Source organism: Haliotis rubra, unplaced genomic scaffold (genome assembly GCF_003918875.1).
Source record: "Haliotis rubra isolate DU_JTF1 unplaced genomic scaffold, ASM391887v1 Scf86, whole genome shotgun sequence".
NCBI classification, from domain to species: domain Eukaryota; kingdom Metazoa; phylum Mollusca; class Gastropoda; order Lepetellida; family Haliotidae; genus Haliotis; species Haliotis rubra.
Genome location: NW_025767590.1, coordinates 1,886,348 through 1,904,514, shown reverse-complemented (window position 1 = coordinate 1,904,514; position 18,167 = coordinate 1,886,348). Strand labels below are relative to the sequence as shown.

The window sequence follows — 18,167 nt, the reverse complement described above, 5'->3', positions numbered from 1 at the left end:
CGTTTTGTTGTCATTTTAAGCAACGCTTAATTGATTGTTTTATTCAAAAATGGCATCATGACATTACTTCAAGTAGTAAATTATGGCTATACAGTAATATCAAAAGTGAATTTGGATATGAATTATACTTAGATGCTTTACATCCAAACACTGTTAGGTATTTAACTATGTTACGAATTTCGTGTCATAAATTAAAAATTGAAACTGGGCGTTATGAAAATATTGATCGGGAAAAAGATATTGTATCTACTGTAAAGAAAATAATGTAAATGTAATTGAAGATGAATACCATTTCGTTTTAATTTGCCCAAAACATACAGTACATCGACAACATCTGATTAAACCTTATTTTTGGAAGAAACCATGTATGTTGAATTTTTGGAATTATTAAGAAACCCATCTAAAGATAGTATTGCAAAATTATGTAAATACATAAAGTTATGCTTGTAAGTACCGAAATGTTTTGTCCAGCCTCCTTTTGAAAATGTAAAAAATAGGTATATTTCAATGGATAACCATATTCTATCATGTATACAGTGTAAAATGATGACGAGGGGCATATGGCCCAAGTCTTTACTGAATAAACAATCGAACAATCGAACCATCTGTCAAACAGTCTATACATATCGCCTGAAGCGTCTGATTAAATCAGATAATTACAAAGTATTCAGGTTATTTCCTGGACCGTGTACAGTTTGAGAACATTGTGAACTTCATATAACCTGACGTGAGAAAAATACCAAATTACTTTGTTGTTAATGAAATAATGACACTATTACGGTATAGGTAATTAAATAATGAGTTTTTGTCGCCGAATCTCGGCATTAATTTGATTGTATGGCATTTGGCTACTGATTGTCACTGCTGCCGTTAAACAATGGGCCTCCGTGAAGACTGGTTTTAGCACTGGTGTTCAGCAAACCATGCTTATCGTAAGAGACCCAGTGACTTGGTTATGCGTGTCATTGTATCCCAGTCTTGTAGATTGATGCTCAGTCACTTGGTTATCTGGTCCACACTCATGCACAGCGATGACTTTAACATAACATCACTGCCACAGGCTAATTTGCATATCACGTGACCGGACTTTTCTCTTGTTTGTAATCAAACGCACATATTCATAATAAGAAGAGACTGGACTCACGAAAGCTTTTCGGCGCTCTCTTCATAATGTTTTACATTGTTACATATATATTCTTCCACAACTGCGACAGTTAGGTCTATGACAGTACATATTTAGATATCAAACTGGCTGCATCGTTTGCTCTCCGTCGGCTTCGATGACAGCACGTGGAGCCGTACAACCTATGTAAACAAAGGATCGCTACGCAAATCGAAATAGTGTTACATGTTTTTGGATATTTTCTCAGTGAAACTAAACCATTCTATTAAAGATGTTTAGTTAGATGTGTAGACTCGTCAAAAACAAAGGAGTAAAAAAAATCTGTACATTATATTGAATGGACATTGCAAGATGTGACGAATCGTCACATTTTTCTGGCCTTTGGCAGAGGTACTATGCTGGCTTGCCGCATGGAACTCTGGGTAGGAGAGTGTATCTAGTCCAGACTACGTTTACTTACAGCCCGTCATCATGTAGCTGGACCATTGGTGAGAGCAGCGTTAAGCGACACACAAACACATCAGACATCCAAACAAAAAGTGAAGCATGGAAATTGCTAACAAATTCACCGATGTACACCCAAGGGAATATTTCAATATTTTGAATGAGAGTGTCAGTTATAAATGACACAACTCCCGAATTTAATCAGCATCAGATTTCTGTGTTATGTCAGATATCCATTGAGCCATTCTCATAATTTTGTCATTTACGTTCAGTGGAATCTGTTTTAGCAGATATTTTGGCGTTGACTTGTAGACATCCAACAGTTTGAAGCTGAGATGTCAGTTGCAAAATGCCAAGAGTCTGTGAAGCAGCTGAGCACACCCCACTTTCCATTTACAACACCACTGTGTAGACGATCACGGTTCAGCACAAATGACGTTCACAAAGTAACACTCTGTTACATGCCTCCCCTGACTACGATCTAGCCATCCAAATAGGAAGCTTTTCTGGCACTTTTGACCAAACTATGAGATGCTAATTTCCTATTCGTTGAAGCGACTTTAGATGTTAATGATACTTATCAACGAATTTGTGTTTCTGAAGGAATTATTCGCTTTTCATAGCATGACTATCAACGTCGGTGCGCGGTGTGATGTGGTTGTATTGTGTTAACTCTATGGGCCGAGAGTAGGATTGAGTGTAGTTTGAAACTCTAACCTATACCTCCAAGAGGGGCTAGTCAAAGAGCCATTTAAGTCGCTCGAAAATGCGTGTCAGTGTCACAGCTTTTTTACATGTAGGTTCGACGAAAGTTTAGTTGAGTTACATCGAAAGAAGTGAGTACTGTTTTACGCCACTTTTAGCAATATTCCAGCAACATCACGGCGGGGGGACACCAGAAATGAGCTTCACACATTGTACCCATGTGGGGAATCGAACCCGGGTCGTCGGCGTGATTAGCGTACGCTTTAACCATTAGGCTACCCCACCGCCCTACATCGAAAGAAAGGTAGTGTAGAACGTAATAGGGTTAAAGAGAAAAGTTCCACAAAAAGTTAACAAAATATTGATTGAACCCTGGCTGATTAAACCTTGATTTCCTTCTCCTATTTTATTTTGTGTTAAAGAGAAATATTTGGCGAGCCTGTTAGTACGCAAAGATCATGGATGAAGCCATTATTTTTATCAATGCCAGCTTTACATGTGAAGTGTTAATGGAATCTTGTCCAGGTTCACCTCTCAAATATTATACTCAACACAAACTGTTTACATATAGACTCATTTTAACTTTAGTTACTTTTGTGAACATATATTAATATTTATATACGTCATTTTATACATAGGTGCCATATTGATTTGAACGCAAGCCCTGCCATCGTTGTATTGACAATATACAGACAGGTACTTCGCGTGTTGGGGTCCCGGGAGAGAGTTATGAGGAAGCTTAAATAGTGTGTTACTGATAGATAGTCGTAAGGTAAACAGTCCTATGCATTATCAGCAAATGGCAATATATGATGCGCTTAATGTGCGGAAGCACGGCAGAAATCATTCATCCCTCTTGGGGCATGTCAATTACTAATACCGATCGTTGTGGGATACTGTCTGTAATCTCTCTCTCTCTCTCTCTCTCTCTCTCTCTCTCTCTCTCTCTCTCTCTCTCTCTCTCTCTCTCTCTCTCTCTCTCTCTCTCTCTCTCTCTCTCTCTCTCTCTCTCTCTCTCTCTCTCTCTCTCTCTCTCTCTCTCCCCTCTCTCGTATATGATTAATTATCACTTCATGGTTATGTGTACGTGGCCACGACTGTATTAACTGTTTTGACGCTTTGTGTGTGTGCTCTCTCTGTGTGTTCTGTTGTACTCTGTGTGTTTTAGCCCATTAATGCCACGTCTTCATTACCGTAACAAGAAGTACCGCCACTTAAAGTCTTTTGGTGTAACACGGTACGGGATTGAACCACCGACCACCCACTCTCTGGTCAGACGCTGTATCCGCTAGGCCACACCAGCGGTCTCACGAGTGAGAATGTAAATTGGAATGCAAACGCTCTGTACTAATAATTGTAATTGTTGTACTGTAATTACAATGTGCTTACACCAAGGATTTCAACAGTTTAATAGCTTGCACAATTTCACTGACCTACCAGCGTTCGTAATTGACCTATCACTTATTGAATCATGTCTATTTTAGTCCGTGTACTACACTGAAAACCTTTAACACTTTAACTTAGCAGAGACAATTCGTTGTAGTAGTGTTGGTGTTTAGTATATGCATGTAGATCTACATGTACACGATATTTCCCTATATACACTTGTATACTAATTACATTTCAAAAGGAACATACTGTTCATACATGTATGTCACCTGGGTAAGAAGCTATCCCCTTATAATACAGTTTGGGGGTAGTGGTTAAAGCGTTTGCTCGTCACGCCGAAGATCCAGGTTCGATTCCCCACATGGGTACAGTGTGTGAAGCCTGTTTCTGGTGTCCCCCGCCGCGATATTTCTGGAATATTGCTAAAAGCGGCGTAAAGCCATAGTCACTCACTCACTCAATCCATGTTACATTAACGTGGCAATAATCTATATGGGTTATAAGGCCAGGGTACTCACTAATACACTATGCTCGGTCACGCAATAACCAGACATTTAACCAACGCGTAAGGAAAGTACTTCTAATTTGCTGTGAATTGTTGTTAATACAAGCTAAAAACTGAATTAACAGATCCAATTACTTATTTATAAATCGTTCCAGTTTTACGAGAGAAATAATAGTTTTCATTTACCGAATTAAATTTTGCCCGTAATAACAGAAATAACACAATGTACGAATTCAGTATCGATTGTAGACATTTGTAAAAGAGGTTGACAATATCGTGTATACAATCTAAACCATCCATTTGCAATCTTCTCCAAGAGGTCCTGCAAGCCATGGTGCTCTATGCAGGTCAACCACACCGACATATGGCTCTGTGTTTGAACAACCACAGTTCCTACATGTTTGCTTTGTAATAATGAGTACTATAATTTCTCTAACCGTCGTATAATGCACCGCACGTAGCGGTCCCTCGGGGGAAATGCCACTGATACCACGCGCCAAACATGTGACAACAACCGCCAGCATATGGGCCCTCTGGCAGGAGCAACATTGGGATACTGGTGCATGGGTGTGGGTGTGGGTGTGGGTGTTGGTACATGGCTGATGTTGGTACATGGCTGTGGGTATTGTTGGTACATGGTTGTGGGTGATGTTTGTACATAGGTGATGTTGGTACATGGGTGATGTTGGTACATGGGTGTGGGTGATGTAAGTACATGGGTGATGTTGGTACATGGGTGTGGGTGATGTAGGTACATGGGTGATGTTGGTACATGGGTGTGGGTGTTGTTGGTACATGGGTGATGTTGGTACATGGGTGATGTTGGTGTCTGGATATGGGTGATGTTTGTACATGGATGTGGGTGTTGTTGGTACATGGGTGTGGCTGATACTTATGTGTTGTTGGTACATTGGTGCGGGTGGTTCATGGGTGTGGATGAAGTTGGTACGCTTGGGTGGATGTTGTTTGTACAAGGGGTGTGCATTCTGTCTGAAGTTCCAGGACTGAGAACAGAGGGGAGCAGAAACACGCGTACAGTGGTGGAAGACGCTGGCCATATTTCTGCATGGTAAACTGCTAAACTCAAACTCTCTTACTGTTATATGAAACATTCCAATACGCTAACAATATATAGCAATAATGCCCGAGCCCATTGGCAATACAACTGTAACAGTTTACCAAAGTCAAAACGATGAGATATGATATAAAATGAGACAAGACAAGACTATCTTATCTCAAAGGAACTTCATGAGCACTAAAATACGAAAACCTAATATATGGCATTTAAATATGAACATCAGAAAATAAGACATTGCTACTGTAACCCTAGATAAATACCTACAGAATTTTAAACTTTATCAAAGTGACGGCAGAAAGGAGCTAATGTAACCCTAGATAAATACCTACAGAATTTTAAACTTTATCAAAGTGACGGCAGAAAGGAGCTAATGTAACCATATATAAATACCTACATAATTTTAAACTTTATCACAGTGATGGCAGAAAGGAGCTAATGTAACCCTACATAAATACCTACAGAATGTTAAACTTTATTAAAGTGACGGCAGAAAGGATATGTGTTGCAGTGTTGTGTTTGGTCTGCAGTGCAGATGGGTTTTTCATCTCTATAATGTATGTTTTATTTTCTTAAGACACCCTGTATTCATCTTTTCATTCTTCAACATTTGGTCACAATGGCGAGAATGACCTCTCAAAACAGTGTCATTATCCATTTTACTAGTAGCTCAATCATTCGCTCATGATTGATTGGCTTGATTTCCCATTTCCCATAGTTCCAAGGTATGGAAGTCATGTCTGGTGACCCCGCAATAATATTGCTGAAATATTACCAAATGCGGTCTGAAGCCATACCTCATTCCTCACATACCCCTATATGCACGTTACATGATGAATAGCATTAATGAAATACATAGAATGGTTTTTTCTGGAACAAAAATATGGAAATTTAGGAATAATCATCTAAACCGATGATATCCCCACATTGAGAAATACCCAACATAAGAGATAGTTCCCTTGGGGTCTCAAGCAGCGTGCAAATGTTTTCGATTTAAACATGGTAATTGAATAACAAAAAGTACACGTTTAAATGTTACAGTATTCACCCATGAATATGAATGAGCTGGATTTCCCGAACTAATCATATCTCCCAAGGAAAGTAAGACCTGAAAGCATTCATCCATATGTGTTATTGATCTGTTTCAGGTATTCGTAAACTATTACATGTATTATTGACCGGTTATTGATATTAGGTAGTATTGATCCATTTTAGGAACCACGGACCTATTTCAGGTATTGTTGATATGTTACAGATGTGACTGATATCAACAGGTTTTATTACTATATTACAGTTATTACTGATATATTACAGTATTACTGATATATTACAGTATTATTGATATATTACAGTATTATTGATATATTACAGTATTATTGATATATTACAGTATTATTGATATATTACAGTATTATTGATATATTACTGAATTATTGATATATTACAGTATTATTGTATATATTGATATATTACTGATATATTACAGTATTATTGTATTATTGATATATTACTGTATTATTGATATATTACAGTATTATTGATATATTACAGTATTATTGATATATGTATTATCAACTTATGTATCATTGATATATTACAGTATTATTGATATATTTATTATGATATATTACAGTGATATATTGATATATTACAGGTATTATTGATATATTACAGTATTATTGATATATTATGTATTATTGATATATTGTATTATCAACTTATGACAGGTATTATTGATATATTACAGTATTATTGATATATTACTGAATTATTGATATATTACAGTATTATTGATATATTACTGAATTATTGATATATGACAGTATTATTGATAGATTACTGAATTATTAATTTATTACAGGTATTATTGATACATTACAGTAGTATTGATATGATAAATGTATCATTGATATATTACAGTATCATTATTATATGGGTATCATTGATATATTACTCGAGTTTTTAATTTATTATAGGTATTATTGATACATTACGGTAGTATTGATATGATAAATGTATCATTGATATATTACAGTATCATTGATATATTACAGTATTATTGATATCCAATGTATTACATGTAGTATTAACTTCTTACATGTATTATTGATATATTACATAAGTATTGGTACATTAAGCGTTGGCTCGTCACGCTGAAGATCCGGGTTCGAATCCCCACATGGGTACAATGTGTGAAGGCCTTTTCTGGTGTCCCCCGCCGTGATGTTGCTGGAATATTGCTAAAAGCGGCGTAAAACCAAACTCAGTCACTTAGTCAGTCAGTCAGTCAGTCAGTATTGATATATTACATGTAGTATTAATTTCTTACATGTATTATTGATATATGACAGTATAATTGATATATTACATTGATTATCAATTTATTACAGGTATTACTGATATATTCAGTATTATTGACATGCTACAGTATTATTGATATATTACAGGTATTGTTGATAAATTACAGGTGTTATTGATTCGTCTGTTGATAACAACATCTTCGACCTCGTGGACGCTCCGGAAGGGTTTCAAGTGACTCGCCTCAACATCACCAACTACAGACACTACACCTATAATAACATCAAGAAAGGTGAGATTAGCTGCGGCAGTGAATGTATGTAGATTTAATCCGCTGCCAACAATACAGTATTCTAGCTGTTTTCCCACGTCTGTATGTAATGGTGTCTGGGCCCAACTTTCCTTGGACTGTTAGCACCATACTATGGACTCCTTGAAATGACACCTTGCACCTGGTTTCGTTGTCTTCAAAACAAGATCAAACAAAGTTAACCAGAACGCCACAATGGGACAATGGGACACTGTGAGTTCATACATTGCTACTGGTTTCACCGTCAAAGTAGACGTCAAGGGCCTGTGACAGTCGGGGGGCTTCCCTCCCCAAATAAGCAGACCCATGTTCAGGGGTTACATTGAACGGGAATAATACATGGCAGGTAATAAAGTGCGACCCCTGTTTTGTAAACAACTTAAAAAACTCCTTGGCCATGTAATTAAAGTTTGCATAATACCTTCAGTATGTCCCCTTACAATGTGGTAGGTTATCGATAAGGTGTCTGTAGGACCATGACAAACTGAAACGTTTTGACAATGATGGGCAAATGCGTGAATAGTGGTGTGGAGACTGTCCTCACCATGCACTGTTTTTGGCGATCTAAACACTCACTCACTCACTGTGGAGCTAACTGGTCATATTAAGTACTTAATGTCATTACACCCAGCTTATTTTTACATGGAGGGATTCGAGAGACACTTTGCATATGGATTTAAAACACAATTTACGTTTGTGACACTAATATACTAGCATCGTTGTACCTCATAAGCTATAAATACAATAACTGCTTTTGAGAAGTATATAATAGTACATGAAAAAAACATATTTAATCGTCTGAATACATAGCAGTTAGCAGTGAAAGCTAAGATCACAATTCATCTTTTAAATAATACGGCTGGCAAACCTCCCCACATGGAATCCCCTGTCATGATATTGCAGGAATATAGCAAAAAGCGGCGTAAAACCTCACTCACTCACTCACTTTGCATGTACCATACGCGCTCCCATGGGTTTCACTAACGTTGGGAAATGGCTAAGACCTGTACAACGGGCTTCCTCTCCTTTAAACTGAGACAGCGTGAATGCTGAGATGTGAGATGCTGAAAAAGGACGATAAACACAAATCACCCAAGCCATAATTCGATTACGTACATCAATATAACACTTAACGATTGCTCTTACTACTTGAGTTTAGACCGTTAAACCAGCCTCCAGAATGACTTTACATAAAAAATATTACATCTTCATTGTAGCTCACCAGGAATTGTTGGACACATCTGTGGACGCCATCATTGGCAACTACAACAGTGTGTACGCCACCGTGACGAAACAACTAAAGATCAACTACTACGTGATGTCCTTGACCCCTGAAGACCAGGAAGACACCAAATACATGTACCAGTTCTTCCACGACGCCAGGGTCTTCTCAAGGGCCGTGCTGGACCTCGCCGACTACTACGCCTTTGACAAGATCGCCGTCATTCACGACTCATACGAAGGTAGGACATGGTATTTGGGGTATTTAAAAATATATATAATTCTATGTTGTACTTTCTTCCTTAAAGGCAATTCTTTAATTTGTATGCTTATTAAGATGAATAGAAAAATTGTGAACAAATTGCATGGGCTTCAGTAATATTACCCAAATATTTTGACTGTGATATTTTATGGATGAGGGTTGAAATGAGTACAAACGAAATACTGTGTAGGAAACAATGCATCTGCATGTGACCAATTCAAGATCATTTGTCGATATATGAGGGAATATTTTGTTTGCGGTACCTCTACCTCTATCTCTGTCTGTGTGTGTGTGTGTGTGTGTGTCTGTGTGTGCGTGCGTGCGTGCGTGCGTGCGTGTGTCAGGTACGAAAGTTGTTTCTGGGCCACAACAGTAATGGTGTATGGTTTAGTTAAAGCTGTATGTTAGGGTGTGTTGCTCTCTTAATTCCCCTTCAGCTTTGTAACAACCTTGTACTTCGGCACACATAGCAGTGTTACAATGTCACCTTCTGAGTAGTCAATCAGAAATCAGAATAACCATTAACCTTTATAGGACCAATATGGAACTGGAAAGTGGAGTTAAAAATAAACATGTCTTTATTATTTCAAACATAATCAGAATAATCAACCCCATCTTGTCACTGGATTTTCTGGTCCAGTAATCTTGACTGGGCATTGTCACTCTGGCACATACGTTCTATACGTTTCTGGATTTTGTTCGTTTCTTTATTTTAAACTGTCTATGTAGGTGCGGTAATTCTGGAGAGGGTTATGCGGAAGTGGGAAGTGGAGGTTCGGTCGTTCAGGGTGACGGACCCAACATCAGCTGAGTCGGACTTGGACCTGAGGCAGGAACTGAAGGAAATGAGGGACTCGTACACCTTCACCTTCATCGTCATCTGTTCCAAGAACAATACAGACAGGGTGCTACGTCAGGTGAGAACAATGCCTACAGGGTGCTACGTCAGGTGAGAACAATACCTACAGGGTGCTACGTCAGGTGAGCCAGGAAATGCCTACAGGGTGCTACGTCAGGTGAGAACAATACCTACAGGGTGCTACGTCAGGTGAGAACAATACCTACAGGGTGCTACGTCAGGTGAGAACAATACCTACAGGGTGCTACGTCAGGTGAGAACAATGCCTACAGGGGGCTACGTCAGGTGAGAACAATACAGGGCCCACAGGGTGCTACGTCAGGTGAGAACAATACCTACAGTGGTGCTACGTCAGGTGAGAACAATACCTACAGGGTGCTACGTCAGGTGAGAATACAGGGGCTACGTCAGGTGAGAATACCCACAGGGTGCTACGTCAGGTGAGAACAATACCTACAGGGGGGGGCTACGTCAGGTGAGAACAATACCTACAGGGGCTACAACCACCTACAGGGTGCTACGTCAGGTGAGAACAATACCTACAGGGGGCTACGTCAGGTGAGAACAATACCTACAGGGTGCTACGTCAGGTGAGAACAATACCTACAGGGTGCTACGTCAGGTGAGAACAATACCTACAGGGTGCTACGTCAGGTGAGAACAATGCCTACAGGGTGCTACGTCAGGTGAGAACAATACCTACAGTGTGCTACGTCAGGTGAGAACAATACCTACAGGGTGCTACGTCAGGTGAGAACAATACCTACAGGGTGCTACGTCAGGTGAGAACAATACCTACAGGGTGCTACGTCAGGTGAGAACAATGCCTACAGGGTGCTACGTCAGGTGAGAACAATACCTACAGGGTGCTACGTCAGGTGAGAACAATACCTACAGGGGCTACGTCAGGTGAGAACAATACAGGGTGCTACAGGGTGCTACGTCGTCAGGTGAGAACAATACCTACAGGGTGCTACGTCAGGTGAGAACAATGCCTACAGGGGCTACGTCAGGTGAGAACAATACCTACAGGGTGCTACGTCAGGTGAGAACAATACCTACAGGGTGCTACGTCAGGTGAGAACAATACCTACAGGGTGCTACGTCAGGTGAGAACAATGCCTACAGGGTGGCTACGTCAGGTGAGAACAATACCTACAGGGTGCTACGTCAGGTGAGAACAATACCTACAGGGTGCTACGTCAGGTGAGAACAATGCCTACAGGGTGCTGCTACGTCAGGTGAGAACAATGCCTACAGGGCGCTACGTCAGGTGAGAACAATGCCTACAGGGTTGCTACGTCAGGTGAGAACAATACCTACAGGGGGGCTACGTCAGGTGAGAACAATACCTACAGGGTGCTACGTCAGGTGAGAACAATGCCTACAGGTGCTACGTCAGGTGAGAACAATACATACAGGGTGCTACGTCAGGTGAGAACAATACCTACAGGGTGCTACGTCAGGTGAGAACAATACCTACAGGGTGCTACGTCAGGTGAGAACAATGCCTACAGCTACGTCAGGTGAGAACAATACCTACAGGGTGCTACGTCAGGTGAGAACAATGCCTACAGGGGGCTACGTCAGGTGAGAACAATACCTACAGGGTGCTACGTCAGGTGAGAACAATGCCTACAGGGGCTACGTCAGGTAAGAACAATACCTACAGGGGGCTACGTCAGTTGAGAAAATACGGATACAATACTGAGGCAGATGAAACTAACTGACTCATAAAAGAACGTATGCTTTATATGAATACACATGACATAATGTATATGAATAAATATAAAATGTATAAGCTATAATTGTTGAATTGTAGATATCAGAATACATGTATATGAGAATACATGGAATACCTTGCAAGCTATTGTATGAACTACGACTCATAAATGTAAGCATGCTCTGTATGAAAGTGTATGGCAAAATATATATGAACATCTGGGAAATAAAAAAAAAAAAAAATATAAATAAAAAAAGATGAAAACGACATGGACATAGTTCTACTTTAGGTCAGAGGAATACGGACAGAGGATGAGAGCATTGCACTGGCACAGGGAATGGACTTCATATTTCCTTTCTTTATAAGCGTCTGCCATTTAACTTCCATTCTAAATGAGTTCATGAGTATTATGGAAAGACGGGTTGTGTAGAGTAGCATCACTCGGTAGTCCGCTGCTACCTCCTCAATCGTGGGTTCAAATCCCAGGTGTGCATTGTGATTCTGTGGTTAGAACCATATATATGGTCAATGACGTCGTGGTAACTCACTGTGTACTCCGATACAGTGCTGTTCTTCAGGAAATAATATCCCTCTTTTTGGGAATTTATAAACATCCGTTTTGTAAACTGTTCTGTTACAATTGCGACAGCTGTAACATATGATATGGCGTTCGTTCATCTCATACCATATTTATGAAATTCAAGGACATGAACCTATACCATATACAATACGTTATGTTGCATTAATTCTCGTAATTATAGCACTCCTAAACAGATCACAACTATGTCGATACACATGGGATTTATAGTATTGTATTGTCATTGATAAGCTGCATTGAAAAGGCATTTCAATTCAGGACTGATCATCAATAACAATGGGTATATGACACAACCGAATTGCATCAGATATTCAATGAGATAACTAGTCTGCTACTTAGAGAACGTCGAGTGTTCTCCACAATGATTACCGGTCAGAATAGGTCCCTTTAGCGGTCATCGGTTAAAATTTCAGACATACTAAATACGTTGATTTGAGAGAGTATATTCTGCTACTCGTATCTTTAATGCGGCTTGTTTACAGGTTCAGAGAGCCGTTTATTGGCATTGGCATTGTTGTTTCAGGGTCTGACGCTGAGCATGTTTTCGTCACCGAACAAATGGCTGCTCGTTAACTTGGTAGGTATGGGCTCACTCTTCTTGTTATGAACTCTACAAAAAAAGTAGAGTATCAAGAAATGGTATGTTACCACCAAGTATCAGAATAAAGATACGTGTTGACGACAATCATCGTTCCCAAGAACGTTTATGTCTTTGAAACGTAACACTAAAACGCATATTAAATTTGCATATGCCGCATGCAGAGGCATCACACACATTCACGTGCCTCACGGAAAAGCTCCACACACATTCACGTGCCCCTCGCAGAAGCACCACACATATTCACCTGCCTGACACGAAAGCACCAGGCACATGCACATGCCTCTCTCAGAAACACCACATACATGCACGTACCTCTCGCAGAAGCGCCACATACATGCGGCTGGTGTTTCTGACATATATGTCATGACTTACAGACCGCCTCCTCAGTCTAGTCGACATCATCATCCAGACAGCTGAATGTCCTGACGCAAATACGCAAAGACATTAACTGATGGAACTTTTTGTTACCCTGCCTTGTGCTTGGCATAAAGGGAATAGCACAATGACTGTCTGGAGGCACTACAAGTGTCGGAGTAGGGTATCCGTGAGGTATGGTATCTCGGTGGGCGAGCACGTTGAATGACGTCGCTCTTTGAGTGCAGTACCTTGAATGCGGTCCCATTTCACCTCATCTCAGCTTTATGTTGGATGTGCGGATGAACGGACGGATGAATGGATTGGTGGATGGAGCGTCAGAATTGTCAAGTGGGAAGAAGAGGTCATGTCTGACCCTCATAAACGGCCGGACACGTCATGGTTTCCAGTGTAGGCTCTTGGTGTCTTGGTGGCGTGCGTCTCACCCTCATGACGTGGGGCTATTATCACTGGATTGTCTGGTCCCTTTAATCGACCTGTTACTTTACATGCCGTCGTCATATACCTTGAATATTGCGGCAGCGTTAGACAACAAACAAGCGTCATATGTTTATCTAGAGTTTATTTCGCTGCCAGTACTATGGTTCTGAAAGTAAAGATGTCTCATCCTTCGAGTGTATTTTTTGTAATTAACACAGAATTGTGCCACTGGCAAAGTTTTACGAGGTTGCAATCAATATTTTACTTGATACATTAACGTGATGTCAGTCTCATGGCAATCTGATATTCATGTAAATATGATATTATACTTTTGAAATACCAGCAATGTCGAGAAAACAAGGTGATCTTAAGACAGGTGAGACTGGTATTATTATTTCAAAAGTGCCTAAAGAGTATTAATTTTCGTATCCCCTTAACAAGAAATTAAATGAGTTTCACTAAATGTCAAGCGAGCTTTATTTTGACGCAGGAATAACTTTCTTGTTTAGTATATATGAGGTCATTGAACCGCAGATGTTAGGTTAAAATAAAATAGCGAAGAAACCACTTCTAAACCAACCGTCCCCACTTCCACTAATCCACCCATCCATCCATCCACGCGCTTACCCGTCCAATGAACCCACCCTCTATTCAACCACCCACATGTTACACAGAAGCCACCCTACCACTCACTCACTCATCGATATACAGAAGCCTACTTTCCACTCAGTCACTCCTTCACTCACTCACTCACTCACTCACTCACTCACTCACTGCAGGGGCTGGACGAGTACGACATGGCTGACTTCGTGGACTCCAAGGCCAACCTGACCATCCTGCGGATGATGATGGACATGAACTCCAGCGCGTGCAGCCTGGGGATGGACAACATCAACCTGCGGAACGCGGTACTCAACGACGGCATCCAGTACTGTTACAGCTACTGGGAACTTTTTCAAAACAATTCCGGCGGAGTCAGGAAAAGAATTAATGAGGTAAGATGTCATTCAAATCGTAGACAGGTGCAGATTCCCTGACAAGATTCTGGCTCAGGAGGTACTGAACATTGATGGTTTGTTGATGAGGCTGATCCATGTTTAGAAGGGGTTAAAAATCTGTAAGATAATGTTTGATAAGAGAGTCTTTTTTGTCATAGATCAGTGTCATTTAAAAAAATCCGACTGCAGTGCTCATCTGAAATAGAACATCGAACTAAGGCGATTATTATTTAACCAGGATAGCTACATGTGTGTTCCCACTTACAAAGTGAACACAAGCCATTCCGGGGATACTTACATTAATGACAAAAAATGCAAAGCGTGCTTTTCCATATTATAAGCAGGGGAATTTCTGTACTTCTACCCAGCAGGCGTAATTAAATTATCCAACTGGATTTTGCTGTTCGTCGATGACCGGTAGGGCGGGACATGCTTACCCATTTCGCGAACACCCGGTGTCATCACTGAGTTTCAGTGATCAATCCATATAATTTTCACAGCTATTTTCCCTTTACACCACCGGAAGGATTTTGCACTGATGTTCTATAATAGTTTCAAGAGGTACAATGTAGCCTTTCGATTTTGTTAGCGATAAACAGACCCATTAGATCAAGTGGTCTCAATCCCCACAACCCCTACACAAGTAGCTGGCACAGAGGTTAAAAATAGTGTGGATTGTGGGATTGTGAGTATTTTATACCGCAATGTATTTTGGAAAAGCTTCCAGCTAAAATATAGACGTCATCAGTAATTTTCTTATGCACTCTCCATCTACGTTGTGAGACAGACATAACGTCACTTGAAGGCTTGACGTCACGTTATGATAGCTTCAGTATGTGTCAAAAAACCCATCTGAATCAATGCTAATATATGTTAATCAAACTAAATATTAATAAACGTTGTATCGAATTTACCAACACGAATGGCACGTTTTGTTATTCAAGAGAGTAGGCATGGGAGTGCATAGTCCCACAGACTTTCGACTTTTTCAAAGTCCATTTTCTTTGTAACCAATAATATTGCAGTGGTCGATCCCATTACATTTACAGGTGATATAACTGACCTACAACTCAGATGGGAGTTACACTATTCAATACTTCCTTGATTGGCATTCTAGAAGTTGGGTAGATGAAGAATGGGGATTATTTTTATGGATATACAACTTCTTTGTTCTATGAAGGCGACGTTTCGACATAGATTCTAATGTCGTTGTCAAGCAAGTGGTCCTTCAATACTGTCCCATATATTTCAGCGTCGAGTCCATGGCTGCACTGGATACCTAGAGTTCAATGGACGAGGAAGACGATCAGAGAAATATCTTCAATTAATGACTTTGCAAGCCTTTAAAACTAACCAGGTGATTCCGGTTTAATATAACCACAACTTATACTTCGTTTTGTATGTTATCATATTCACAAATATATTCCAACCTATTGTTTCACTTATATGGTTCTTACATTGAGTAGCTTAGAATAACATGGGTTCTCGAAGTGTTTTTGGTGATATATATATTACTACTTTTCAAAAGTTGTAGAACAGAGACCATTTTTTGTACTTTTCATTGTTTGTAGATTTAGTTTTACTCATCGTCTTTTGTTTAATTTATAATTAGATTTCTGATTTTTTAAAATTCTTTCGCTTTATTTGAATTGATATATTCAAATTTGTCATGAAAGGACGTTGGTTTTGAAGATTACATTGTGTATATATGTAACGGTTATGGAGTATAGATTCTGGGAAATGATTGCTTCTATTGTTCAAGTAAAACATACTCGACCTGTGGATTTCAACTTCTGTATTCTTTCAATACGACATTTCGGTAAAGATGATAGTACCGTTATCAACGTTGTGATCAACGACTGGAACACCATGATCAAGTCATTTGCTTGATCAAAGTACTACTGTACCCCGTGAAGATCAATGTTACATATACATGATCTTCATAATCGTGTCCTCATGCGATTGACAGAGATGGCAGATGGGACTGTTCGGCCTGGCTCTTTGTTTATAATCTCAATCATAGGATTGTCTGGTCCAGGTTCGATTATTTATACACTGCCTTGGAATATAGCTGGAATATTGCTGGGTGCGGCGTTAAACAACAAACAAACAAATCAACGCTACCAAAAGGTCGCATTGCATTTAGAGAATATAGAAGTTGAAATCCATAAGCCAGCCGTTTTCGTTGATACAGTTTTAATAAATGCTACTTAAAAATATAATATTCAAGTATTTTGCTAAAGGACCCGCTGGAGGGACATTTTTATGATTCCCACCTTTACGAAACTAAGGACGGCAGAGAGAGGAAAATCACATTTGATCCACGAGGGGTAACTAGAGCTCCGATGTAATCTGCTTGTCGTTATATATAAGCTTTGTCCTCCACTGGTGTGGACGCGGCCAAGTAGAGGTGTTTGCTATAGTTTATAGACAGCCATACAGCCTGATATCATCAAGAATGACAATCTTTACCCTCATTCAGACCCTTCTTTCTGTTGTCCTTCACTTGTACCAAGTACTTCAGGTTCATATGCAAACTTACTCTTTTGAAGTTCCAAGTTTATGAACTTAAAATTTTGAATATTCTTCAATGTTAAAAATATATTTTGGGTTTCAATTTCAAAGAAAAGTGCCACATTGATGAATCAATATATTTGATAATGTAAACTACTGCATAGTATTAAGAATGGAAAATAATGAACAAAATCAAACAGGTGTATTTTTCAATTTGTTATTAATATATATTTTGTTATGCCTAAACTAAAAAGGTAGTTCTTTTCAAAACAGGGAAATTCCAGCATAATTATGGAAACATTAGTGATTACTTACCACTCCCATTCTGCTATTGTTTTGTTTTTTCTGTCTGTGTTTACCCTTCTAACTGCTCCTGAACGCCAGGCAGAAGATAGCAGCATCATGCATGTACACGATCGGGTGTGTTAGTTCCTAGCGAGGTATGCAATATTGATAGGTTATAGCACGGCATACCCTTAATAAGCATTGTTTTGAATCGTGTATAACACACTCATACCTGTTTAACATGTTTTATTACTATTAGCCTACATATATTTTCAAATAATATGCATATGTGTCAGATAATATGAGCAAGGAACAAAGAATAAGAACAGCTATTGCTGCTCTACTGATGTCAACGTATTACACTACTAACATTGCATTTATGACAACTATTTCAATAATATTTACTCACATAATTTTGTTAATGCTCTGTTATATTTCCCTGTGATGTTTTCGGTTCGCATG

The 18,167-nt window shown here is 39.4% G+C and overlaps 1 protein-coding gene across 2 annotated transcripts in view; it reads left to right on the top strand.

The window, feature by feature from the left end:
- LOC124262884 (glutamate receptor ionotropic, kainate 2-like) overlaps positions 1-18,167 on the top strand; it is a 33,590-nt gene that overhangs the window by 3,359 nt on the left and 12,064 nt on the right. The window contains exons 2-8 of one of the 2 annotated variants that reach the window (XM_046697467.1): positions 7,709-7,831; positions 9,067-9,312; positions 10,062-10,249; positions 13,036-13,089; positions 14,688-14,903; positions 16,159-16,263; positions 17,150-17,236. In XM_046697467.1, the coding sequence (XP_046553423.1) occupies positions 7,709-7,831; positions 9,067-9,312; positions 10,062-10,249; positions 13,036-13,089; positions 14,688-14,903; positions 16,159-16,263; positions 17,150-17,236 (1,019 nt within the window). The remainder of the gene's footprint in view (positions 1-7,708; positions 7,832-9,066; positions 9,313-10,061; positions 10,250-13,035; positions 13,090-14,687; positions 14,904-16,158; positions 16,264-17,149; positions 17,237-18,167) is intronic. The other variant, XM_046697468.1, reaches the window with a different exon arrangement.